Below are 27,513 nucleotides of genomic sequence, written 5' to 3'. Positions count from 1 at the left end.
CAGGCTCATTTCATTTGTAGGGTGAGAAATCGTATTTGGGAGCCAGACCCTTATGTGAGGGCTTAAGGGGAACCGCTCCGTTCTGCTTGTATTGTGAGGTATTTAACAAATAAAGAGCCACACAGTCTCACGTAATTAGGTTGAGATTTAATGACAAGGAACCCAGGTTTTTATACAAGGCAGGAGATGGGAGCCAGCAGCTCCCCATAAGCCTTTCCAGCGTGGGTGACTGAGGCTAAGAAGATGGGGACACAGGACATCTGGGTGGCTGAGGGCTCTGGCACAGTGTGTCCTGTCCAAAGCTGAGGGTAGTGGCCACTGGGGATCTGCCCCTGCGGCGGGCCCAGGTCTGCCATCACTCCATGAGGCAGAACTCTGCCTCCTGCTGTCGCATGTTGGGTAACACATACAGAGCCACAGCTGCAAGAGCCAAGAACACCATAGGCTTCCACATCCCAAACATGTTCTGTGGGGACCAAAGACAAAGGGTGAGTGCCTCGCTTTCCAAACCCTTCCCGACGCCAGAGAGCCCTGCCTACTGGTGCCAGAGGCTGCTCAGGGCCATCACCTTCCGGTCCCTCTTACCTCATAGGGAACTGCTGCGTCCCGGCACCACTAGATACCTGGAGCACCAAGTGTATCACCTGAGGTGACTGCCCGTTTGCACGCCCCACAGGACAAGAAGAATGCCAGTTCCTGTGAGCCACACTTCAGAGGATCCAAATGGGTGCAGAGAAAGGGTCAGAGGCCATGGCAGAAAAAGGTCAATGTGGGCCTTTGGGAAAAGCAGCAGCACCTCGTTAGCTTCACGGGGGAGAATGAACTGAGTCAAGAGGATGTTAAGACTGAGGGGGAAGTAAAGAAAGGACACTGCAGAGTGCAGGCAAATATGAGGATCGTAGGCAGCCCAAAGCCTTTGTGGAGACCGATGTCGGCTCAAGGAAATTCAAGGAAGCTGGACACTGGCCCTGGGAGGCAAATGCCAGGGTCACTGAAACACCCCCAGTTGATGGGTGTGCTCACTGGCTTCCTGAGCAAGTGCTAATGTGCACGGAAGCTTCCAGACTCTGGTGGCCAGAGCAAACCCTGCTCATTCGTGAGACAACAAAAAGCATCATTTAGGGAACATGAAATCTTGGACAAAAAAATACATGCTTGGGGAAATATTTCTTTTTTTAAACTGTATTACTGGAAAGACAGAATTTGGGTTTTGAGTCGTAAGCTCTGGCGTAAAGTAACAGAAGAATGGTTTTAGGTAAGGACAAACAGCCCATTCATGCTAAGAATGCATTTGCTCAGAGAATAATGGATCTAAAAAGAGGATTTTAAGCCAACTAGAAAGAGCAAAGAAAACCTCCCACACCTGTAGAATTACTAAAAAGAATATAAGCTATGAAATGGTAAGCAAAACAATGTTGGAAGTGAGTATACAGAGCAATTCATGTAAGAAAAATACCAGAAAAGGGAGCTAGAAACAATATTTACATGCTCAGATGCTTCTATCCTAACGTGCACTACTAAAACTGTCAGGCTGATGCTCTTGAAGTAGGAACCCATCGATGTGAACTAACTAATGCCTGTTACACGAGGCAGAGGCAAGATTCTGGGGAAGGGCCGGCCTGGGCGGCACAAAGCAGTAAGACTTGTCAGATGCTCCTTTCAGACGGGGTTACTAACTTCACAGATCAGGAAAATCATGGTTTAGACTTTCCTCAAGGGGTTTGAAACAGAAGCAGACTCACACAGAGAACAAACTGACGGTTGCCAGATGGGAGGGGGGCTGAGGGGAATGGGTGAGAAAGGGGAAGGGATTGAGAAATACACATTGGTAGGTACAAAATAGTCACAGGGATGTAAAGTACAGCATAGAGCACACAGTCAGTAATGTTGTAACAACTATGTATGGTGCCAGGTGGGTACTAGACTTATTGGGGCAGAAGATGACTTGGTAAGTTAACTGTACATGTCTAACCACTACGCTGTACACCTGAAACTAATACTGAGTATCAACTGTAACTGAAAAAAACAATACTTTTTCTTGAATATTCTGGCAAACAAACAAAAGAGATGGTTGACAATGTTTTCCATGGTATCATTGGAGAGACTATTAGGAAATAAGAGTGGGATGACAGCACAGTTTGTTGTATGACCAATGAGCTGGATAGAAGTGCCTGGAGAGACGACACTGGAGGCTGGGCCCTCACCTGTAACGTGGATGACGATACGAAGGTGGGCTTCCGCCCCACCCCCCCGAGTATGTGAAGCTGGTAGGGAAAGGGAATAGCTTGAAACTAGAGTCAAGATTTAAAAAACAAAACAAAATCACTTCACAGGTTAGATCAACAGTTTATCTCTAATAGGGATGAATGGAAAGTTCTGCCATGGACCCAAAAAATCAACTGCAGGTAGAGAACGGGGCGGGGACACTTAGCAGATGGAATGTGCAAGGGGTTTTATCAACAATACGCGAAGTAAATTACAATGTGGTATTAACTATCAAGAGAGCTAATGTGAGCTGAAGCTGCATAAAAGCACGGATGGTGTCTTCCTAATTGCTGCGAAGCAACCAGGGAAAATTGCCCAAAATGAGGAGAGAGAAGGGGGGAAGCAGGATCGAAACGTTGTCTGTTGCTAATGTTAAGTCCTCAGACTCCGATTCACAATCTCCTGGCTCTATTACTTAACCTCTGTGCCTTAGTTTTATCACATATCGAATGACAATAATCATAGCTACCTCACAGGGTTGTTGCAAGAATTAAATGAGTCAATATACATATGGCGATTAGAACAGTGCGTGGCCCATAGTGTGCTTTATGTAAGTGTACGCTTTGTATTATTTGCAAAGTGCTTTTATATACATGAACTTATCTGATCCTCGATGAGGAAGGCAGAGGTTTTATCATCCTTTGCTTACATTCGAAGAAACTAAAGTTCAGATTATGCATTTTGCCCAGTGGGACTAAGCTATAAGAAGAGACACACTCAACCAAATTCTCGGAATTTGTCAGCCAGTTTCTACTGTACTACACTGCCTTGATTCCTGGCTGGGGAGCTGCATATTGGGGCGCAGTCAGGCTCTGGGCATAACAGGCTCCCCCGAGAGGACCCTTATCCTGGAGTTCCTTTATCTCTGCTTGGGCCTGGCGGAGTTTGACTTGGTGAAAGGTTATGGCTGAATGCTCTGGGTGTCATTCCAAAGGGACTTAGAATTCTGGAAGTGTACAGGGCAGGAACAGGTACAGGGACAGACTCTTGTCACTAAAAGAATTAAAGACTGTCTGTGGGGCTTAACTGGAATGCCTGAAAGAAATGAAAAAAGAGAAGCATGGAAGAGAAAAACAAAAGTGAGAAGGGAATAAAGGAAGGAGAGAGGAGGAAATGGTGATGAGAGGCACCAACAAATGCTTCAGCTGCCACTCTGAACCTATGTATCAGGCCACACTCCATTTACAGGAACATGAGGAGAGGGTGAAGGAGAGGAAATGGCAGGGGGAGCAGGAGAAAGGAGCCAAAACAGGCCAAGAGAGAACAGCTTGTAGGTTCTGGAAGGCAGGTAGAACCCTATCTCAGGCTGTAAGACCACATTCTGCCTCCTGAGTTTGGGACCCTGTTGACTGACCAGATCACATGACTGGCCAACTGGAAGGCGCCCTGCACATCCCAGCCTTGGTTCCCCGAGAAGACTTGCATCTCTGCTTGGAAGGAACATTTCACCAGTACCACACTCTCCCCAGAAAGCTCAGCTTGGGAAGCCAATTACAATAGAATCCAGCCCCCAAAAGGGAGAAACACAGAACTGGAAACTATTCCCTGGCAATTCTTACTCTGATTTTCCTGGAGACCAGAAGCCCCAAATCAGAGTTCTCAGTAGAAAGTATATAATATAGTAGAGGTTTCAGTTCCATTTTCCCCAAGGTTGAAGGACAAATTGAGGTTGCCCTCATACATATGAGTTTGGGGCGGGGTGGAAGGGTGGGGGCTGTCACAGCTCTCCAGACGTCCTCTCTCACCCAACAGTGGGGACAGTGATTCCTTGTTTGGCCATCCTGGTTAGTGACAACAGTAAGAGCTTGGCTCTGAGGTTAAACAAAGACAAAGAGTGCCCAGGCCAGCCTTGCAGGCAGCCATCAGTAGTCAGGCGGCTTCAAAAGTAGCACAGTGCTGGGGTCATGCCCATCTTTCCCAGCCAGAAGATAGAAACTTTAATCATGTCAGCAGTAAGCATTTCAACTCCCTGTGTGTTATGAAGACACACTCCGAGATGTCCCGGGCTTTGCAGTAGCCCAAGGAAAAGCCAGGGCTAAAATTCAGACCCGAGTAATGGCTGTTAAAAAACGGCAAAAGCAAGAAGCAGCTGAGAGAAAAGGGAAAGAGAAGAGGCCAGGGCAACCTGCACCCTCCCTCTATCCCTCAGACGGAGAGCACGCAATACCAGTACCTGCGTTAGGACGACGTCTCGGCCCACCAGCACCAGAGCAAAGCCAATATGACCACCAGGCCTACGAGAGGCAAGGAGAAGATGGGGGGATTGGGGGCAGGGGATGGCTGCAACATATCAAATGACAAAGAAGCACAAGGAGAGACCAGGAGATGAGAGGTGGCAAAAAAACAGATATAAACACATGAATCCAACAGATAATGAAGATGAGGAAACAAAGGGAAAAGAGAGAGAGATCAAGACGTTAAACAATTGGTCAGCGAGAGCAGTATTTCTTCTCTGCTACCTGGGCCTGGGTTTTCCCACCGGTAGCCTCCAGAAGATGTGAAATGGAACGGGTTCAATAGCAGCTTAAGTCCCAGTCAGGTGGTGGGTCCATCTTCCTGGCTCGTCACATCCCTCTCACATCTTGTCGAGTGAGGTGATTTGCACCTCGACCTTTCCTGTAGGTCAGTAACTGGGAAAGTGAGGCTCTGGCGAGTAGAGCTGGGCTCTCCAGAGGAGTAGGATGTATACTTTGCCTGGGTCACCCTAGGAAGCGCCAGTCTTCTCTGCCAGGCCCCGTCCCCTTGTTAGCCCCTTGTTCTGGCTGCTTCCCCCGAAGTCTCTCACTGTTCGGGGCTCCGGTCCCTCCAGTCCCCTAGGAGTGTGACACTGTCGTTGTGAGACAAAATGAACTAAGACAAGCTAAGAGTGGAGAAGGGCTAGTTCTTTCACTGCAATAATCTTCCAGAGAGAAACTGAGTTTGCAGACGGTAACACATATGCCAGTGGCTTGCACCCACTTTGCACACCCCAAGTAATGGCCTGCCACAAGGTTAAGAGAGCACTGCACGCTGGATCTTCAGCCAGTGCTGCGAATGAACTGCCGGAAAATTCCAGTTACTCTTACAGTCGACTGGGACATCTCACCACATGACACATATTTTCGTCCCCTGTGTTTAGAAGGACAGAAAGAACCTGTACTGTAGACTTGAGGATTCATTCAGAAAATACTCAAACTCTTCAGGGAACCAGAGCCCCCCGTTAACCTCAACCAGAGCAGAAATTCAGCTGCTACATACCTGGACAGATGTACCGGTTGTTAAAATACAGAAATATGTTTGTACAGTTGGTAAATTACCCAGGATACTCCCATCCCAACCTCTCAAGAACCAGCCACTAAAGGGTTAGGGCTCTGGCTGGTGTCCCTGGACTGGTCAATACCCCTGATGTACAGACTAAACTATTCTATAACTTCTGATCACCTCAGGCCCCTACGCTCATGCCCTGTAATATACAGAACTCAGTGGGTGACACCAGGCCCCCTCCCCCAACTCCTAACAGCAACAACAAAGGTCAAACTTTACAGGGTACCTTGGGAAAGGAGGACTGAGTGACTGGCCCTGGCTGATGGAAGGCCTTGTATTGCCAGTGTCCTTAGTGCAGGAGGAGGGGGAGCGCCCCCTTTGGTAGGGGGAGTGCTCTCCTGACATAAGTAACAAGGGCTACCACGTCCACGAAACTAATGACCCCACCTTGGTTTCCAGCATAGCTGGTCTTTGTGAGACAGTTCCCTATTGGTCTAAGCCTGCCACTTCCCACAGAGAGACCACTCTCCCTAGTCCCACCTCCATGTGTGCTTTCCCCAAGTGATATGCCTCAGAGCTCAATGGCCTCTACTCCTGTACAAGTCCGTCCTGGGGCTGTGTCACCCTGAATACTGGGCACCAAAGCCCAAGAGCCCGTTTCCCACCTTGGTCCAGCCTTTGGCTGCAGTTACCTTTTTGCTCTCAGACACTTGGAGGGGGTTGTTTTCCTCTGAAGCTTCGTCCTCCTCATCTTGGCTGTCTTCTTCCTTACCCTCCTGGTCTTCAGACTCTTCAAGTCCCTCCTGGTCTTCGAACTCTTCAAATCCCTCCTCCTTCTCATCTTCTGTAGGCTTCATGTCTATAAGATCTGAGGGCTCAGAAACTAGTTGATCCCGGGACTCCTTCTTCGGTTCCTCTTCAACTTCTTCCCTCTTTTCCTCCTCCATTTCCTCTTTCTTTTCCTCCGTTGTTAGAACATCTAACTCCCCGGGGCTGGCCTTGTAGTACAGCACCACCTCCAGACTCTGTGGGGCGGAGGCGGGGCAAGATGGGCAATGCTACCTGCGATGACCCCGACTCCCGACATGCTGACCTAGCTCAAGAACCTCTCAGGGTGCGGGCAGCATGTCTTTGGGACCGAGTGGGTCCCCTGCACAGTGTGAGGGCAGTCACACCCAGACAGACTGATGTCCCACAGTCTGTCTGGACATCAACCATTCCAGACAGCTCCAGGTTCTTGAGCTCTGCACCTCAACTGCTCTCCCTACTCCTACATGAAAGTCTTCCTTCACGTATGTATACACAGCTGCTTTGAATAAATTCGTCTTTTCATCCATTTGGTCCTTCTCTTGGTGGTGGGACCCAGGAAGAACAGGGGCCCCAGAAAATTGGGCTGAGTTAACTGAAGCGGTCATCCAGCCTAGGGGCTGTGGTCCTTTGGGGCTGTAACTCCAGATGTGAGCAGTCTATATCCCACTCTCTCCTTAACTTCACAGGAAAAGGGAGGACCAGATTGGTACTAAGATGGGACTACTCTAGACACCTCAAAGACCCCAGAAACTTCTCTACAAATCTCTCACCTGGTCGGAACGGTGGCAGAGATGATTTTTCTTCCCAGGATCTCCTCTACCTTTCTGCTTCTCTGGTTACATAGGTTACTACTCACCTTTCTGGTCTCACAGTTGCTCTCAGAACTCTCCAGGCTTGGTGTGCTCGACTTTTTATTTTTAATCCCATTCTCTCCCTTGATGTTTTTGGTAACAGAGGACCTCTTCTCTTTGAGCTGGCCAAGCTCTTCCTGGCAGCACTGCAGCTGCCCCTCCAACTGCTCCTGCACGGCCAGGAGCCGGCCCCGCTCGTCCATGCTGGCCTGGTACTGCAGCTGCAACTCCCGCAGCCTGCTCTGCAGTTCTCTGATCTGTTGGTAGTGGAGGGCCCATTACCCACTGGGCCCTGAGCGGTCCGCCTGGGCCCTGCCTGGCGCTCACTGCCGGGGCAAGTGCCCTGCTAAAGCCCACGAGGGAGTAGATAATAAAGAAAACACAGAACTGTGGAATATGAGCCTCTACAGCAGGTTTACAAACAGCTCCTCCCTAACTGGAGGCACCTGATCATTTATATCTAATATGATCAAAAAAGGAGAAACTAAATTATGTTTTTACTGTGACCTGTCTGGGGAACAACCATATGGCTACCCCTTCTGAACCTCAGGCTTTACTCTAATGTGATTTTTGATGGGAACTCTGACTTCACCAAGCTACTGCTCCACAAGGTACACTCACCTGAGGAACTGTTGGACATACCTGGGAGTGTACCTGGGCACCCGCAACTCCCTGGAAACAGTGGCAAGTCCCAACCCTGCTTCCTAATCTCTGGATCTGTCTCTCCTGACTTCTGGCAGCACAGCAGGCTCTCCTTGTTGGAGCCTATACTAGGCCCTAGACCCATGTGCCTACCGCTGTCTGAGCCTCTCCCGTGCACACACAGTGACCCCCACTGGACCGTGGACTACTCTTGGCCCTGGACAAGGCCGTCTGTCCCATTGCTAGTAGATGCAGAGCCCTCTTCTCGGCTTTAGGAGAGATCCAAGAGGAGACATGGCCCTGTCCCGGAGATGCTTACAATCTAGCTGAAGACACAAGATAAATACACACAAAATAACTAAAGAAAATTGGCAGGTGAGAAAACACAACTCTACAGAAGTGCTTTAGGACACAGAGCAAAAGAGAGACCAGAAGTCGCAAAGGGAAGGAAAAAAAAGAAAAACTATTCAGAGTCTTGATGATTAATGAATGCCAGCATGTGGGAACCTGAGAAATGTCCATCTCTGCTGCAGCAGACTGCCCGGCCTCCTGAAACGCAGCCCCTGCTCTGTCCGTCTGACCAGGAAGGGGGCAGCCATACTCAGTGGGCAGTGAGCTCCTGACGCTCTCTTCTGAGCCGCTCTGAAATGGCTACGACCTCCTCTGCTCCAGGGCCTCCTACAAGGAACCCTGCCTCCCTGATAGTAGTTACCTCCTTGTCGCTTTGGGAGTCAGCAGGGTTCTCCAGGCCCTCCATGCACTCCCGGAATTCCTTTTCGCAGGCATCCAGCTCTTCCTTCAGTTCCTTCTGCTTGTCCAGCAGCTTTCCCATCCGCTCGTGCAGCAGGTCATGTTCCTCCTGGCTGAGCTGGTACATGGCCTGCATGCCTTGCAGCTTGACCACCAGCTGGGAGACCAGGTCCTCCAAGTGCTGTGGAGGGTGGGGGAGTAATGGCGGCACCCTGCGAAGCACCTGCCCTCCACCCTACTCTCTTTGCTAGGCCCTTCCTTGGGGAGGAAAGAATGGCCACGGGAGCTGAAGCTGCCCAGGGGGAATACTGTATTCCTCCCCAGCGACGGCACCGTGACTGCACTGATGAAAAGTCCTGAGTCTCAGACCTCCATCCAGACAGAGCACCTCCACATTACGTGGGCAGCGTGCCTCATTTATGGCCAGTGAGCTCCCCAGCTCAGCTCTGACCCCACTGCCCACCTCACTTCTGTGACTTCTCTCTTAATAAGCTAAGAACCTTCTTTCCCGGTCTGACCTGTCAGCTGGCTGCTTTTACCTCTATATCTTCAAGCTCAGCCACTTCATCCTCAGTGCTGCTGGTGACGTAACTCTTGTAAGAGGTGACAGAAATACTGCTGCTGCCGTAACTCTTCTTATAGGTGACACTGCTGGCGCTGGGGGTGCGGTCACTCTTCACACAGGTCTCATTGGTGGTGGTGCTGTCATAGCTCTTGAGAAAGTTCTCGTCACTGGCCTGGGTGCTCCTGCAACTCTTGTAGTAGCTCTCGCTGCCGTCAGTGCTGCCATTGTAACTCTTTTGACAGTTCTCGCTGCTGGCGGCCGTGCTACCATAACTCTTGTTGTAGGACTCAAGGCTCATTTTTAGAGAAGGGGACTGGGCTTGGAGCAACTGCATTTCTTCCAGGCAGAGCTGCAAGTCGGCCTGCAGCCCCTTCCGTTCCTCTAGGAGCTTCTTCTGCTCCTGTTGCAGTAGCTCCTGCTTGGTCTGGCTGGTCTCATACAGCTCCTGCAGAGCCTGCACCTGGGCGATGATCACCTTGGAATGCCGGGAGGGGTGGGGACAGTATGGTTACTTGAACCCCGCCGTCCTCCTAGCCGCACCCCTGCTGGTGCGGACGTCTGAGAGCACACATTAGAGAACTGCTCATCTACACTCCAGTCTCACCACAGCCGAGATCCACGACTTGGCCTGCAGGTAACTGGCATGTGTCAGTTTCTTGCTCATTGGGGGAAACCTCCCCGGGCCGATAACTCCAAGATTTCTGGGCTCCCATTTCTGCTGTTTCTGCACTCCTTGGAACAGTGCTGAGTGGGTCTGGGGAACACTCAGGCTCCCCTACCCTACCCTCTTCTCAGGCAGGTGTACCCATTATCCTCACCTTTCGGACTCAGTCCCCTCCCTCACCCCCAATTCTAAAATCAGCCCTGGCCTTGAATGGGAGCATATGAAGAATTCCTTCCTCAGAGGATGGGGACTTGTCACTATGAGTCCCTGTCCCTCCTGCCCCAGTGGAGAATCTGGCCTCTGGGCATGTTTCCCAGGCCCTCTGGGACTGGTTTCTTGGCTGCTGATGGCCAGGATGAGATCTGATTGGTTAAGAAAGTATTTTATACCTGGTTCCGGTCTCTGTCATCCAGGCTGAAATCAGATGCCCCTGGAATCTGCCGAATCTCACTTTGGACTCCTGCTAGTCCCTGGATCTCCAGGCTAACATCTGAATGAATCGATTTTGTCTAAATCGAAACTGTCTACCTGTTTTTCCTTGCTCCCATCGAGACGTTACACCAAATTCATCCCCCAAACCTGAAACACTTCTGTGGAAATCTCCACCAGTGAGACGTCAGAGGCATCACCCCCGGGCTGGTGTTTAACCTCCCTGACCGGCTGTGATTGTTGCCAATGTCCCAGTGAAGACAGTGTGGTGACTGCCAAGAATCCCACATGCTAGCACCTCTGCCCTTGGAAATAAATGGCTCCATATTGGCGTCATGTAGAATACCAAATGGTTATAGAGTTTGATCACTGAAAAGCATACTTCTCAATTATCAACCAGCTCAGGAGAAAAGAATGACACCTTTAGAGTCAGTTCCAAGGAATCCAAACGAACATGAAAATGACATTATACATCTGGAAAATGAGATGTCAAAGGGATTGAGTCAAATTATCAGGCACTACAGACTTCCGGGTCATCCCGGTTCTAAGTGTTTACAGGGCTTCGGCTGGGCTTGCATGTGGATGAGGTCCTCAGGCCATATCTAAAGTCTCGTCTTAATTGAGCCCACGAGTGGTCATGGCTGACTCAGGCCAGGGCTTCAGTCCCATCCTTACTCCTGGCCAAACAGGCCTTCCTCACTCTGACTCTCTATGCAGCCCCTTTTGCTGCCGTCCTGCTGTCCCCATAACCTTCTCCCTGCCTCTTGCTACAGTTACCTTGTTTTGACATTTTGAGGATTTAGGCGCTTTGGAACCTTCCAGATTCTCCACCACTTCCCGAAAATGAGAGTCTTTGAAAAGATGCAGCTTTTCATGCAGCTCTAATTGTTCTTTTAATATACTTTCTTGACTCTGTACCAGTTTTTCTTGCTCCTCCTGTATGGCTTGGTAGAATAGCTGCAGTTCACACAGGTCTTGTAACTTAGAAAGCAGCTCCTGACTCTGTGAGATAGAGTGGAAGGAAGGGGGCAGGAACTGTGGGGGTCACATGGGAAGACCTCTGCCTTCCTCCTGCTAGGGACCCTTCCTTTAGAAATCTGCGGGGTGGGAGGAGGCCTTCTGTGGAGACCTGCTAGTTGATAGTAATGAACTCATAAGTTTGGTGGTATTTCGTAGTTTACAAAGTACTTTCAAGTATATTTTCTCTAGACGGACTAAAGAGCTAAATATAAAATGTTGGACAGATTCCAAGGTATAAAATGTATTTTAAGATGTACAACCCTTGTCAGCTATATTCAACTTTTTGGTTTGAGGAGCGTGGTGAGAAAGTAAGAAGTGGTTGGTAGATCCCCACCCTTTTCTTTTTCCCAAGGATAGTCACACCTGGGAAGCTTCTGAAAGCAGCCTGTCCAGGTGGCAGCCACTCCCTGCCTGTGGTTACCTTCTGGAGGAGACCAGATTTGGGTAGCGGGATGGTGAGTCTATGCAGCTCTTCTTGCAGCTGACCCTGCTCCTCCTGCATTCTCCTCTGCTCTTCTAGGAGCTCGCACTGCTCCGTCTGCAGCTGCCCCATCTCCTTCTGGCTGGCCTCGTACTTTTCCTGCAGTTCTGTCAGTCTGGACAGCAGTCCATCACACTGTGGGTGGGGTGGAGCATGAGGGGTGATCACTCTGTCAGGTAGTTCTCTGCCTGTGCGGCTAGCAGAGCACTTCCGGGTCCCCTGCTTCTTGCGATTGACCAGGGTCTCCCGCCCTACACGGGTCATCTCGAGCCACGTGGCACCCACACAGGTTGTGACACTGAATAGGGGACTCCAGCAGGCTGCTCAGGACTGCTTTTTGGCTGTGCTCTAAATTTCTTCCACTCATCTCTTCTGAGAGCATTCTGAGCGGGAGTGTTATCAATGCCCCTCCCTTCTACTTCCCCGCCTCCCTTTCCTCTCTTATATACCACTTTCCTACCCTGCTGGGAATTCGAGTTCCTGTTACTCTCATTAGCCTCAATTTGTTTTTATACCTAAGTATGCTCCTTACCAATAAAGACTTAATTTCACCCTAATTTTCCCCCATTTTTGGTTTTCATCATCATTTTTTAAAAATCTTTAGAAAAGCATGTGCTATTGCTGCTAAATTTGGGTTGAGAAGACTAAATTATCCCATGATTGCAAAAACTCAAATCTTCTAATAGCAGACTAATTTCAGTGCTGTTTGATGACCAGAGAAAAAGCGGGGTCTGGATGCCCCCGCTTCCTCTTCCACTAGGACGGGTTATGATGAGGAAGCCATGGATCCCCGAGCTCCTACACTGAACTCCAGCCATATCTAAAACTGACAGGTAGACTGTTGGGGGGGCCCAAACAACGTCCCCAAATTCTGTGTTTCCTGAAGGCCTTTCCCTGAGGACACAGCCTGCTGTTGGCTGTGGTAAGGAGCGCTACTGAGTATTCTGGCAGAATGTGGCTTGTTCCACTGTTTTTTGAGAATCTTGTGCCTGTTCTCTATCATGCTTCAACACCTTTCCATTTCCTATCAGCGATCCTGTAAGTGCTCAACGCAGGGTCACTGATAACGACTTGCATTTTACACATTACGGAAAAAAGAGAAAATGAGTAAGGAAGGCTTTATTTATCACTACCAAGATTTATCACTGAAAGGAAGTGAGATAAGAGTAGTCTCCTGTTCAGTTAAAAGAGGGGAACATTCAAGCTTAGAGGACTTAACTACTCTGAAGTCGCCAAATAAATCCCGGGACACCCTCGGTCCTTCTAACACCCAATCAGTGTTCTGGGCACAAGACCATGCCATCTGACAAGAGCATCTGCAATCTGCCTCAGAAAACTGGACCTTCTCTTTCTAGTTCTAACAATAAAAATTACATATATGGCCTATGTGTACGTTCTTCTCCACGAATGACAAGATACCACTACACACGCAATCATGTGCAAAACCTTCAGGTGTTCAGACTGGATCCAGATGTACTGATCCTACGAAGCTGTGGCTCAGGCCAAGGTCAAGGCAAACTGTTATAATTTATGTTAACAGTATGGGCTCTGCCTGTTTCCTGCCTTGCCACACGCAGCTGTGATTGGACAAGAGCCCACCATGGGGTGGATAGATGACTTTATCACTTGCCCTCACCTCCTTCCTCCAGAGAAAGTGCCCAGGAGATCTCACCTCTCTTAATCACAGTTACCTTATCAGCACATTTTCCCTTGTCCTCTGGGATGGGCGTGGTGGCCTTGAGCTGCTCCAGCTCCTGCTGGCAGAGCAGGAAGTCCTGCTCCAGCTGATCGTACATGTGCTTCTGCAGCTCCAGCTTGTCTTGGCTGCTCTGGTACAGCTGCTTCATCTCCTCAAGCTGGGACTGCATCTCTGTGTTCTGGGGCAGGGGAGGCAGGCCCCACCGTCATCCCAGGAGCCCTGGTGGCTGCACTCTCCTCTCAGGCAGGGACTAAGGGGACCCTACCCTGTCCTTTCCAGTCTCAATTTCATCTCATTGGAGGCTCCCTGAGATGGACCAGTCCCTAGCAGGCTCTACACAGGGCCTTCTTGGGCTTCCATTTCTGGGAGTGGGGAAGGGAAAGGACTTCCTTTTTTTATAGACTGACTTCCTGATTTAAAATCAAAGGAAGGTGAGAGCATCGTGAGTTTCTGAGGCCACCTTTCTACTTTGTATCCCCCTCTCTCCAGCAGCTACTCCACAGAACAACTATCATTCCCAGTCGTCCTCTGTACGGGTTCTGTCACAGAAGCTTCTGCCTTGCCACCTTCTCCCTCATCTGAAGCTCCTTTTACCTTCTCTCTGCTCTCTTGGAAGCAGTTCGCGATGCCCCTGAGGCGCTGTACCTCTGCGTCGTGGTACTGCAGGTTCTCTCGCAGTTGCCGCTGCACGTCCAGCAGCTTATCCTTCTCACACGTGACGGTCTGGTACTGGAGCTGGAGCTTATGCAGCCGGCACAGTAACTCCTATGATGGAGGGGGGCCTTGAGCAGTACCTCTGGGATCCTCAAGCCACTCACTCTTCCGCCTCAGTCATCACAGACACGGATAGTCTAAGAACTGCCTTCTCCCTGCCCTTCACTCACTGGTTGTCCTCTCATCTACTGTAGTGCTCGAGGGCGGCTGGAGTTCACCCATGGTGCTGCACAGGTGGTGGGTGGAATCATTTTAACTCGCTACTCTTACCCAGTTTCCCAAAGCCTCTTAGCACCTTTGCTGCCCCTCACCTCTGGTTGCTGTTACCTTCTCACTTTGCGTTTCTACAACTGTGGATTTCATGACTTTGAGCTGCCGGAGCTCGGCCTGAAGTTGGAGTTGCGCCTTCAAGAGCTCAGTCTGCTCATCCTGGCTAGCATCATACTTTTGCTGCAGGGCACAGAGTCTGGTCTTCAGCTCCTCGTTCTGTGGTGGGGAGGATGTGGGTAGAACAAGTTACTCCCAAGCAGCAGCAGACGCCTCTACAGACGAGTTTGGTTCTTTTCCAGACGCAGACATCTTGAGGCTCTCCCACAGGTCACTGGCCTGGTTTCTTCTCTAAGGCAGACACTCCATGATGACTACCATTTCTAGAATGCAATGCTATGTGACTTCTCCAGTGGGTCTCCAGGAGACTGTACCCCTGGTCGCAGGGCAAGAGTCAGCCGAGCACAGGCTTACTCTGCGCTCATCCTCCCCTGAAGCTGCGACTCCTTGGAGGCCCTTGTGCCCGCCCCAAACTCCCTTCCCATCAGTGTTTACCTGGGTGGCATGGTGGGAAGTCTGAAACCGAAGCACCTCATTCTGTGCGCACTTGAGCTCCCTCTGCAGCCGCCTCTGCTCCTCTTCACTGGCCTGGCGATGGTGCTGTAGCTCTTGCAACTCACAACACAACTGCTTACACTGTGCGGGAATCGGAACGGAAGGTGGCTCGCTACAGGTACCACATGCACTCCGAGAACAGGCTTGGGAGAATAGTTACGTCAGACAAGCAAGCAACACCCGAGTCCTATCTCCCGCCACGGCGCACGCCTCTTTCCTCAGCCCCGTGTCAAAGGAGATGTTTCTCCCGCAGGCCAGAAGGTAAGAGACGAGGAAAGGGGCTGCTTCCCCCTACCTGGTTCCGCATGTCATGCATCTGCTCCTCAGCTCCTAGCAGCTGCTGCCGCAACAGGTGAGTTTCCGAATCAGGCTCGAGGAAATCCATTTCTGAAGTCTGAGACTCAGCTGACAACATATTCTTTAGTGTTTGGGAGTCCAGCCACTTTTCTGTTGCTCTTCGTGTCCTGTAATCCAGAACCCCAGAGCCACGTTTGGGAGAGGGCACTGCCTGGCATCACCTGCCACATGTGCTTGGTCCTGATGCCTTCATTTTAGGCAAAAGATGGTAAGGAGCCTTCTATTGTGATTTACCTCTCAGAGAAACATGCTTAGAAGAGTACAGAAAAAGTCCCTAGCTCCTCAGTCTGCAAAGGCCTGCTGGGCTGTAAGAGACCCTAAGAGTGCTAGTCCAGTGGGTTCGAGGCTGGGCCTGGTGTCAAGCCAGCTCTACTCTGGAGGCCATTAGACTGAATCAAGTCCATATGGACAACAAAGGAATCACTTCTGATCTACTTTAGGGCACAGCAAAGCTGACCTTAATGCCTAAAATGGAAGAAAACTAATTTCAGAACTCACTCAAGTCCTAGACAACTGGGCTGGATGCCCATGCCTGCTTCTGGCGGTAGCCCTGTCCTCTGGACACCCTGGAAGGACCGGTTCTCCAGGAGCGGGATGAGGCTCTGCAGCCTGGCATCTGCCTTCACCAGCTCTACTCAGGGCAAAGCCCAACAGAGCCCCACCAGCCTCCTGGCTGTACCTCTCACTCTCCAGATCTGCAAGCTGCCCTGTGAGGCTGCTGTTACTCTCCTGCAGAGCCCGGTACTCCTCGTTCAGGAAGTGGTAGCGTTCCCGCAGTTGCTGCAATTCTTCTGCAGAGGACAACAGAGAGAAAGGAGGTCCCAGGGAGTAAGCACTGACGTCCAGTCCCCAATATTCCTGCCTAGAAATCCGAGAGCAGAAAGCTGAATAGTTGCGCTTTTACTAAAGACCAAAGGGACCCCACATGCAGAGGCTTAGAAGACAAGGCCCAGAAGATTCCACACTGCAGTGGGTCTTCATCCTCTTTCGGGAGGCTGCCCTCCTTTTCATCTTCTCAGAAGATTTGCCCTTGTGCCTATCTGCAAAACCCCAACCAAGGGAGAGTCTTGGGATTTTAGGAGATTGTGAGGGTTTAATTGTTTGGTTTATTATATTTAAAGTTTTCATCCAACTGTTTGATTACCTTCCTATTACACTTTTAGTACAAAAAGCTGAGAGATGTGAACTGCCAGGTATCACACCACCAGTCCTGGCCTTTCAGAGACAACCCAGGTATCCTGAATGTGCATTTACTTCCTTTATCACCCCACCAAATACACTGGCCTACATGTGGTCAAGAAGTCTTTCTAATGATCTTTTATCTGTTGACAGAAGGGCCCATTCTAATCGGACCCACATATCTTCCTCCGGCATCGGCAGAGATCTGGTTGAAATACCCCAGCACAGGTCCCTACGTACCCAGGTACCCATACTTCTTAATGCTGTGATAGTACAAACAGCCAAATCTGTTTTGTTTCTTCAGGATGAAGAATTAGTTCTCTTAGAATACTCATTCTACTGATATTTAAAGAACCTTAACTTGCTCTAATTAGAACACAAAGGCCTATCTCACTTGCTGTCAGCTTCAACACCCTGAAATTCACTGCTAATGTTTATTCCAATCAGAAGTCCTTGGAAGGCTGCAGATTATCATAGAGGGAAGGAAGGAAACTAACCTTTAATGAAAACCTGCCATGTGCTAAACAGAAGACTTGATGGTTTCAGCCTCGGATTCAGTTAGTGTGTGCGTGCTTTCAACATGCCAGGTATCCCATTTAATCCCCTAAATAGCCCTCTAGGGTTTTCTTTTCTTTCTTTCTTTAAGATAAACTTTCAGTTTTATAATAGTTTTAGATTTACAGAGACGTTGCAAAGATAGTGGAGAATTTTCTAAGTTTTTCTAATTTTCTAATTTTATAAGTTTCCCCTGTTGCTAACTTCTGACAATGGGTATCTTTGTCACATCTAAGGAATCATTTTCCTGTGCCAGGATCTCACCTGGCTGTAAAGTTTTATTAACCAATTTTTACAGATATGGAAACTGAGGTACAGAGAGATCAAAACGAGACGAAGTTCATGCTGCTACTCAGTGGAGCTGAGATACTGAACGAGGTCTATATAACACAAGTCCAAGCCTTTGCACTGGGCTGGCTGCCCTCTCCCAGCACCACCAGTCCAAAGGCTCTTCTGAGAGCCTTCTTACAGCTGGGAAAACCTGCAGTTCTTTGATTCCTTGTTGATTTACCTCGGCTTGACCTTGCCTAATGTAGGGCCTCCCATTATACCCAGATCATCAATCTAGCCCCAGAATAAAGGCATACTCTCTGATGTCATGAATCCTAGCAACTAGCTGGGAGACTCACTGTCTGAAAGCAGAGTTCTGAGCTTTTGAACACCTCATGTATTACTAGAAATAACCTCCCTTCCTCTCCAGCTGTCTTGTGCTCTGATTTGTTGCCCGCTAAAGCTTCTACTTTGGGGAGAGCTAAAGCAGCCTAAGCATCAGCATGCTGGGGCCTGGGAGCAGGACTGGAAGCAGTCTAGGCAAAGCGCCATGATGCCAGAGCAGCAAGAAGAGTTTCCCAAGGTGACAGGCCCCTGTACACCCGTCTCAGAACTGGAGATCTCCAGTCTTTCCCAGGAAGGGCTTTAGCAGAATCAAATCAACTAATGCCGAAGGCTCTCTGAGAAAGAATTCTCAGGGTACATCTCCATGGTGCTATTCCTTACACCACTACTGACTGGTTGTGTGATATTTGGGTAAGTTTTTCTCCCTTATAGTCTTGAGTTCAACCGAGAAGTTTTTCCTAGAGGTTCCTAATTCATCATTTAAGACCACTCTCCACCATCTCCCTCTGCTTGACTTTATTGGCAGACCAGGAAGAGGGCCTGTGCTCTCCTACCTTGCATCTCAGAGAAATCTGAGAGACTGGATGGGTCAGAGGTCTTCATTTCCATTTCTGCACGGAGGGAGGTGATCTCCAACTCATACTCTCCCCGGATGCGCTCCATGTCATCGAGTTCATTCTGCAGCCGGCAGAGGTCCTCCTGCAGAGATGCTAAATCACTCTCATGTTCAGTCGCAGAATCCTCTGCTGCTTGTCGCAGTGTGTGGATTTCCGTCCGGGCCAAATGCAGCTCCTGTTCTATTTCCTTCAGTTCACTTTCTTTCTCACGTTCTAACAGGGAAATCTCCTCCCGTAGAGACCGCAGCTCACCTGCAAAGCGCAAAGGCTGGGATGGTCAAAAGGATTAAGTGAACTAATCTACCATGTTCTAGAGGCACAAAGGTAAAGGCAGACTTATTTCTCATCTGGAAACTCCTGACAACCGAGTCTCTACTCCATCAGAGAAGTACAGCTTCACTTGGTATGGAATAAAGGGAAGAAATACCTAAGAAGGGAACAGATTGTGAATCTGCGTAGTAAGTAAGGCACAGTAAAAATGTAGATTTTGCGACTTGGCACCAAAAGCAACAAGATAGGCTACTGCAAACAAAAGTATTAAATGTTCGTAAGGAATCGCCTGACAGTTACAGACCAAATTTAATTTACAGTATTTTACTAACGCCCCAGCCCCAAGTCTTTCCAAAAATTACCTCGCTAAAAAAATTTACACAGACTATTCTCATCCAGTCGGTCTGCGAGGTTAGAAATTATAGAACCTCAGAACTTCCATGAACTGCCTGAAGTTCAGTACTGGCCCCCAAACAATGTATATTTAGAATTCACAGCTGAAATTCATATGTAGGTTCATCTCATGATAACCAAACATGGCAAAATAAACGTCGATCAATGAGGGATTGTTTAAATTGATGAATTAAGTAGAATATCAACATTCATTTAAACGAAAGTGACAGATTTATAGAGAAGACATGAAAAAGTTTCCATAGCATAATAACTAGAAAGAAAAATGAGGAGCGGCTAGTTGGCTCAGTTGGTTAGAGCGCAGTGCTCAAAACACCAACGTCACTGGTTTGAGTCCCACATGGGCCAGTGAGCTGCGCCCTCCACAACTACAGTGAAAACAGCGGCTTGACTTGGAACTGATGGGTCCTGGAAAAACACATTGTTCCCCAAGAAAAACTTAAAAAAAAAAAAGAAAAGAAAAATGAGCTATAAAATGTATGGTGTTATCTTATATTTGCAAAAAAAATTATATACATAACACAAATATGCAAAGACATAGAAAAAAGATCTGGAAAGATCCATGTGCCAAACCATAAAGAGCAGTTCCTTTTGAGTAGCAAGATAGCATGAGATGGGGTAACATCACATATACCGGTGCTCTTTGAATTTTCACAAGCCTGTATTTTATAATAGATTTTAATTTACAAAAGAAATGTTTCAGGACTCTCACTATCTGTGGAGCATCTCAGGGTTTCTGAATATGGGTACCACCTGGGATCAGGAGAACCTAAAAGTGGAAAGAGAGTAAAAGGCACTGACACCAACAGAGAATTCAAAATTTGGAAGCCAGGATTAGGGAATTAATGAGGATTGGACTGGGTCAGGACCTTCCACCGAACCCTTTGCAAGTGTCACTGTCCTTATCTCTCTCCCAGAACTCCTGCTCATTCTACTCACCATTCAGAATTCAACTTTCCCTAGTCGACCCCCCACTCCCTCCTCAAAAAACCAAGCACGCCTTCTATTAAATGCTCTCAAAGCACCTTGTAGTTTGCACTGCGGGTGTGTGTGTGTGCGTGTTTGTGTGTGTGTGTAAAACATTGGTCTCCCCCTCACTTGGTTATAAGCTTCATGAAGGCAGGGAACATGTCTGTTTTGCTCACTTTATAGCTCCAGGATTTGTCAATACCTGGCATAATGCAGGTTGATAAATATCTGCCGTATTCATAAATGAGGCAGGGATTTAGGTATTCAACAAACTTTTACTGAGTACTATGGATACAGAATCACATGTTTGGGTATTAAAAAAAATTAGAACAGAAAACAGATGTTGGAGAAAAAAAAATCTGGACGTACTGCAGATATAAACGCTGAGTGGGCAGGGTGTCTCGGGGAGGCAGAGGGGAAGGTCTCCTGGCCTACTTTCCCAAGCGCACATGTGCAGCTCCGGGCACGTCTTTTGCCAGTCTTTCCTTCTCTAGAATGACCCCAGCTGTCTCCTCTCTTTGGTCTACTCCACAGTATTGATTATCACCTCTATGCCATGCCCCAAGCATCGCTCCACTTAGGTTCTCTGACTTCTTTCCTATTTGAAAGGAACAAAGTCCTTGCTCTATCCACTACTGAACAGCACAGAGGTGGTCTGCTTCTTGGAGCTTACAGTCTTGTTGGGGAAGACACAGATGTCATACCATATTAAGATAAAGGCCCTAGGGCTTTTGTGGGGGGCTGACCATTCTCCACTTCCCTAATCTGCCCTTGTTGTTCAGGTTCAAATCTCCCTTTGGTTGTCCTCTGGGGTCTAGCCCTAAAAAAATGACACGCTGAGATCCATTGGGGAATGAAGAAAACTCTTAATTAGCAACCCAGAGGGGCAGGACCGCCGAGGGGCGGGGCTTGGAGGCCCGAGGGCGGGGCTTATCCGGAAAGTGAGCCGGTGGACCGCGGCTGGGAGTTGGTAGGGCGGCTTCCGAAGAGCTGGCGCCGGTTGAGTGGGGCTGGGACCGGTTGAGTGGGGCTGGGACCGTCGGGGCGAGTCCGAGGGCCCAGGAGTCGGGCTGGAGGGCAGAAAAGTCGGTTCTCACTTACAGGTTATGGCCTCCATCTCGTCGGCCCCCCGTAAGCTGTTACTGGGGGGGCCTCCCTCCTCCGGCCGGTCCGGCCCCGGAGGGGCTGTGGCGGCCCGAACCGCCTCGCAACACCAGCTACCTCTGCGGCCGCGCGCGCCCCGTCTCGGCGGAAACGGGCAACGCGCGCGCGTGTCATTCCCGCGAGATGGGGAATTGGAGGAGCCTTCACCATGCCTTCAGCCTGGATGAGAGCTAATGCTAGAAACAACCCTATTGAGTGGGGAATCGCTCTAGAATTTTATTTTCCCACGTTGTTGCCTGCCTGCATCTCTACTGAACTTCCCTGACTTCCCTCTTATTTGAAAGGAAGCATGTCCCTTCTCCAAGTAAAAGCCTTTTTCTGTTCCAGCTGGATCATTCCCTTTATCATACAAACATGATCTAGTGTATCCTATCCCCAAAAACCCAACCCCCCAAAAAACTTATTCCTTGACTTTATTTCCTTCCCTTTCCCTTATTTCTCTGCTTCTCTTCAAAACATGACTGCTGGAATTATCTGTACTCACCCCCCTTCACGTCCCCTTTCCTTTTCAACCCCCAACCCAATCAGGCTTCTATCTTCACTGAAATAGCTCTCCATCTTGCCAAATCCAATGGCCATCTTACTTGACTTAGCAACTTCTGACATAGTTGAGCATTATCTCCTTGAAGCACTTTCTGTTCTTGGCTTACATGGCCTTAAATGTGTCAGTAGTTCCTCCTATCTCAGTCTCTTTTGTTCATTTCTTCTATACTGGACCTTTAAATACTGGAGTAACCCCTGGGACTGGACCCTTCTCTCTCCTCCATGTGATTTCATGGTCATCTCCCATAGATTCAAATTCCATCAATGCTAATGACTCCCAAATTTACATCTCCAATTTCTCCGCTGGTTCTAGATTCATTATGTCCAACTTAACATATTTACTTGGACGTCAATGACCATTTCAAACTCAACATGTAGAAAACGTGTCTTAAATGCTTCCCCTAGCTCCCAAACTTGTTCTTTGCCAAGTCTTCCCCATCCCAGTAAATGACTCCACCAACCATCCAGTTTCCCAAGGCATTCATCTTTCATGTCTCTCTTATCCCCCATCCAATTCATCAGAAATCCTGAGGGCTCAACCTTCAAAACCTCGTGTGAATCATCTCCATTTCAACTGCTCTAATCCAAGCAACCATCACCTCTTCACTGAACTATTACAATAACTTGCTGACCAGACTCACTGTGTTGACTCTGTTCCCTGCATCCAATTTCCACACAGTGGCCAAAGTGCTCTTTTTAAAAATGTGAAGCAGATCACATCACCCAGCCCTGGTTAAGACCCTCCCATGTCTTTCCACTATACTTAGAATAAAAACCAAACCTCTCAGGCCTGCCAGGCCTGCCTCTCAGAACTCTCTCCTACCAGGTCCTCCACATGCACTTTGCTTCAGCCACAGTGGCCTCTGTTCTTTCCTTCAAATACAGTGGTACCTCAGTTTTCAAACGTAATCCGTTCCAGAAGACCGTTCGAGTTCTGAAACGTTTGAAAACAGCCAACACCTTCTGCACTCAGCAGAAGTCGCGTGACATGTTCCACTTCCCAGGCATGTTCAAAAACGGAAGCATTTACTTCCGGGTTTACGGCATTCGTAAACCAAAGTGTTCGTCAATGGAGACGTTCGAAAACCGAGGTACTACTGTACATGAAACTCATTCTTGCCTCTGAGGTTTTGCAGTTGCTATTCCTTCTGCCTGATGTGTTCTTTCTCATTATTCAGGTCTTAAAGTTCAAATGTTATCTTCTCAAAGAGGATTTTTGTAAGTACCCTATCAAAAATAAACTCCCGTCTCAGCCCATCTCTCTCTAGCATATTGTTATACTGTATTCGTAGCATTTATTGCCACCTGAATTTGTGTTGTTAATTTTCTGCCTCTCCTCATTAGAAAGTGTCCTTTCTTAGGATCTGGTCTGTCTTGTTCATAGCTGGTTAATAAACAAATAAATGAGTTCCATTTTACAGATAAGGAACCAAGTCTCGGAAAGCTAAAAGTGACTTGCCCAAGAACACAAGCTTGTTAACATGGCAGAGCTGGGCCCAAGAGTGTAGATTTTCCGCGGCCAATGCTCACACGCTTTGCCCTGTGCAACACATCTCCTCCACCTGTCCTCACCCTACCCCCTGCACTGTCTACTTCTGCATCTACCTTTGTGTACATCTTGTTTCCCTTCCTTTTCCCTCCCCCTCCTCGACCTTTGCTTGTTCCTCTACAGACCTGCTTCCTGGCCTTCCTTTTTTCTCCATTTAGACTTTTCTTTTGGCTTGATCTCTGTTCTCCCTGGAGAATCCCTGCCGTTTTCTAGGACAGCTCCCCTAAACCTTCCGGAAGCCCACAGAAGTAACAAAAGCTATCTCTTTATTTGGTGGTGCAGTGGAATGTGGGATGCCTGCCTTGATGCTTCCCAGAGACAAAGGGAATGTGGGCGTTAGAAGAAAGGGATTTGGGGGCCACAAGCTCAGTCCTAGGGAGCAAGAGAAGCGTTCTCATCTGCTTCACTTAAAAGATGCAGAGTCCCCTCCAGTCACTTCTCATTGGCTCACTGCTTTTCCCATGGTGACCTTGGAGGGACAGGAAAAAGCAATCTGGTTTGGAATTCAGTCCTGATCACCTACCCCTGGCACTGACCAGGAGAACAAGGAAAAGGGATGAAAGTGTGAAGGGAGGCAGCTGAAGGAGAGAAAAACGAGAGACTTAATCACGGAGAGAAGAGGTGAAATGAGAGGACAAGAAAGGGAAAGGGAGGACAGAAGAGCCAGGCAGAGATGCAAAAAGAAAGGAGATTAGGTTAAGAGGAGAATAGAGAGACAAGGAGAAAGGGCAAGAACAGAAGAGAAAAAAAGAGGAGAAAGAACTGAATCAGGTTATGTTTGCTATGCTTCAGCCAAACCATCAGGACAGAAGTAGTTGGATGGCCATCGCCTCTCTAGCTTGAGTGCTGGGATTTACCTTGGAGTTGCTGGATCTGCTTGGTGAACACCTCTGCCTGCTGGGCGCTGGCCAGCCGTTCATCCTCCAAGAGCCCTGCAGGGAGAGGGGGCCAGCATCAGGCCTGGGATCGTGAGCACAGAGCATCTGGGCGCAGCCCTCAGGCCCCAGCATGGACACTCACCCTGCAGCTCCAGGGAGTCATCCTCATGCTGCCCTGCCAGTTCCCGGGTCTCCTCCAGCTCCGTCACCAGCTGCAGCACCTGGGCCCTCAGCTCCTCCAGCTCTGTCTCCGTGAGGCTCAGGCCCCGGTGCTTCCCCAATGACAGGGAACCTACACTGCCACCTTTCTGACCTTGATCTTCTTCTTCCTCCTCCTCCTCCTCCTCTTCTTCCTCTTCATAGAGAGCTGGGAGTAACACTTCCCCTAGGAGAGACACCCATCCCGCCAGGGGGTCAGAGCCAACTTCCTTTCCACAGTCCTTCGAGGGCCCTCAAACTCACTGTCCCAGGGCAAAGATGGCATACTAGTGCCACCTGGTGTCCCCCAAAGAGCCCCTGAGGAGGACCTGCACTCATGAGTCCTCAGGTGTGAGGGTCATATTTGGAGGTAGCCCATTCCCCCGCCCAGGCCCTTTCTGGACCAGTGCTGCATCTGGTGGCCTCCTATTACTGCCTTTGGGGAAACTGAGCAGCTGGGTGCTGGCTCAGCCATGTGAAGTTTGCATAAGAATACCTGCTCCTTCCAGTCCTGGTCTCTGGGTCGTGGGACAAGTAGTCAAGAAAAGATTCTGACACTGGACGTGTCTTTAGGCCAAATGGGGCAAGAGTTACAGTTGGGGTCTTTGTAGAGAGTTAAAAAACTATCCTGGTAGCTTGTGAGAAATTAGCCTTTCCATAATAAGATGGCATTGCCTGTCAGTAGGCAAACAAAGAAAACAACTAAATGAAGTGAGTCTCAATGTTTTACTGGACAAACACGGGGGCCCTTTTAAATGTGCTCTATCAAATAGCCTTTTTGAAATTCTCTACAAGGCCCACCTTCCTTTTCCCTGCTGAGTATGTGTGTGTGGGGGGGGGCGGGTTTCCTCTCCCCTCCCTGAGTGTTAGGAGGCCTCTCCCACTGCTGATCACAATGTACAGAGTAGTTTTCAGGGCGGAAGTCTGAGGTACTTGTGTGCCATTTTAATGCATTAAGAAACTGGGGTGTGCTGGTCCCCAGCCTCTGGTTGGCAAGCACCCCCTCCTTTGCTGCAATGCAGTTCCTCCAAATAGCAAAAATCTTGTCTGGATGGTGATTGTTGGCTTTGTTTTAAAATTCTGAATCCCTGGTCTTACTTTCTCCGATAACAGCAGCCTAAGGTTCATCTGGGACCCCTTGCATTTTCTGTTCCCTTTGGGGGAACAGGGTTGCCCACACTGAGGGTGCACAGGGGTCTGAGGACACTTCACAGGAAGTCATGGAAAAACGACCAGCATGCTTTCAGGGTCCTGGTGTTGGCAAAAACTACGAAGGTGCATGGGTGTGGTGGGGTCACAGGGGTGTTGGGAGGTTGGCCTTCTCACCTGTCCCCCTCCCAGGCAATCTCTCTCAGGCATTAGGCGACCCTAGAGTACCAAAGGCACAAGGCTTGCATATAAAGTTAGTGGTGGTGACACCAGGAACACAATTCACATGCTCACTTGTCTGCTTTTCAAAAGAAGGGACAGGTTGGGATCTGGGTCGAGAGGCAGTGAGAACAAACCCCCTGCTGAAAGGCTGCTTCAAAGCTCTGTCCAACCAGGCCTTTCTCTGTCTGGCTGCTTCCCCAGGACACAACCTGGTTAGCTTGTGATTAAGGCCCCAAAGGGAGGCGCTGGGCACCTCCCTCAAATCCTCAGCCCTGAGGAGGGGTGGAGGGGGCTCAGGTGAACTGGGGAAAGGGCCCAGAGTTCTGGGGATCAGAGGGAGGAGGGAAGAGGGGGAGAGAAAGAAAGCTTTCTGGGAAAACTCACCCTCCATAGCTTGCATACCCCGCCTCTCCAAGGACCCCCAGCGTTGGCCTTTCTTCCTCTCACAGCCCTCGGAAACCTCGTAGGAGCCCAGAGTGGTTACTGTGGGTCCTGTGAGCAGGGAGAGAGGAGGGATTGTGGGATGCCAGGGGCGGCTGGGGGCTGGGGGCTGGCATGCCTTCTAGCCCTTTGGCGCCCTGAGGGTTTTAATCCTGGCGGAAGTGCCCGGCTCACTCTGCCCGGCACGGCGACTCTGCTCCTCCAGCCGCCCCTCGAGCTGGGCCTGCGGGAACCCCGCCCTGCGCGGCCCAACCTCCTCAGCAGCCTGCGTTCAAGGCTCCTCTCCCTTGCACAGACGGAAGGGGCGTGTGTCTCTTTAGCCTAGAGGGGACAGGAGGAGAGGGGAAAGGGTGGGAGAGAGGGCAGAAGCGAGTAAAGAAGCGGCTGAAAGGGTGAGGTGGTGCGTGGAAGGGAAGGCAGGTGGTGATGGGCAGGAGGCGCTGTGGGAAGGGGTCTGGCCCAGGGCCGCTCCCCTCCCCTCCATTCTCTCCCTGGACCTCGCCCGCCCCACCCTCGCCCTGCGCTAAGAGGCCTTCGGGGGTGCAGGGTCTGGAGCCCCCTGGGCTGGAGAGACGTGACGGAGAGGGCTCAGGGACAGACCTGCCAGAGAGGATGCAGCCGGTGGCGGGAGACTCGGCGGGAAAGATGGAGACCGGCCCGGGTGAGGGGCGGGTCGGAGGGAGGAAGATTCAGGAGGGGAAGGTGGGAGCACGGAGGGAGGGAAGACGTGGGGGTCTGCAGGGAGGAAAGATGGAGAAGAGGAAGGAGCGGCGGTGGAGAGGTGAGGGAGGGGCGGCTCTGACCTGGGCAGCTCCAGCCCTCGGCTCCCGCGCCGGCCTCGGCGCCCGCCTCCATGGCCTCTCGCGCTGGCGCCGCCGCTGCTGCCGGGAGCGGACGCCGCAGCAGCGAGGCCGGGACCCGGAGCCTGGCGCGCAGGGCTGGGGGGTGGGGGGCGGGGCCGGGCCGAGGGGGCGGGGCCTAGCGCTCAGGGCTGGGGGCGGGGCGGGCCGAGGGGGCGGGGCCTGGCGCGCAGGGCTGGGGTGGGGGCGGGGCCTGGCGCGCAGGGCTGGGGGTGGGGGGCGGGGCGGGGCCGGGCCACCTGACGCCGCCGCCCGCGGTCCACCGCTGCCTGGAAGCCCGCTCCGCTGCGCGACCGGGTGCGGGAAGGGTGAGGGAGCGCGTCCCCGGACACTCCCGTGGCCTCGCCGAGCGAGTGGGGCGAGCGGGACGAGGCTGGTCGGGACTTGAGGTCTCCCCAAGAGGTAGAGACAAGATCCCTTGCTCTGGTGATGGGTCCTTCCTGGAGTCGACCGCGCGCGAGGACCCGTCTGCGCCATTTGTCAGGTCCCCGTCCCTCTCAGTGGTGGGGGAAGAAAAGGTC

The 27,513-nt window shown here is 50.2% G+C and overlaps 1 protein-coding gene across 6 annotated transcripts; it reads right to left on the bottom strand.

Annotated features, from left to right (window-relative positions):
• Positions 1-128: 128 nt before the first annotated feature.
• On the bottom strand, positions 129-27,074 carry CCDC136 (coiled-coil domain containing 136). Of its 6 annotated transcripts, XM_081038801.1 has the most exons (18): positions 26,936-27,074; positions 26,076-26,183; positions 24,265-24,507; positions 24,102-24,176; positions 18,276-18,590; positions 16,052-16,163; positions 15,311-15,479; positions 14,956-15,096; positions 14,461-14,619; positions 14,014-14,184; positions 13,412-13,597; positions 11,661-11,855; positions 10,997-11,221; positions 9,101-9,601; positions 8,524-8,742; positions 7,175-7,426; positions 6,201-6,533; positions 218-466 (listed from the first exon to the last, which is right to left on the bottom strand). In XM_081038801.1, exons 1-18 carry the CDS (start codon positions 26,985-26,987, stop codon positions 356-358), a joined length of 3,567 nt encoding a protein of 1,188 aa, XP_080894927.1. In that variant the 5' UTR covers positions 26,988-27,074; the 3' UTR covers positions 218-355. The 6 variants fall into 6 exon arrangements, with proteins under 6 accessions (XP_080894926.1, XP_080894924.1, XP_080894927.1 ...); XM_081038796.1 differs by lacking the exons at positions 14,014-14,184; positions 14,461-14,619 and adding an exon at positions 4,439-4,545 and having other exon boundaries at positions 329-466; XM_081038797.1 differs by lacking the exons at positions 9,101-9,601; positions 10,997-11,221; positions 11,661-11,855; ... (1 more) ...; positions 14,014-14,184; positions 14,461-14,619 and adding an exon at positions 4,439-4,545 and having other exon boundaries at positions 329-466.
• Positions 27,075-27,513: the final 439 nt, after the last annotated feature.

The sequence above is a fragment of the Rhinolophus hipposideros genome (assembly GCF_964194185.1).
Source record: "Rhinolophus hipposideros genome assembly, chromosome: 25".
In the NCBI taxonomy this organism is placed as follows: Eukaryota; Metazoa; Chordata; class Mammalia; order Chiroptera; family Rhinolophidae; genus Rhinolophus; species Rhinolophus hipposideros.
Note: the sequence above shows the minus strand (reverse complement) of the source record. Positions and strands in the feature narration are given on the sequence as shown.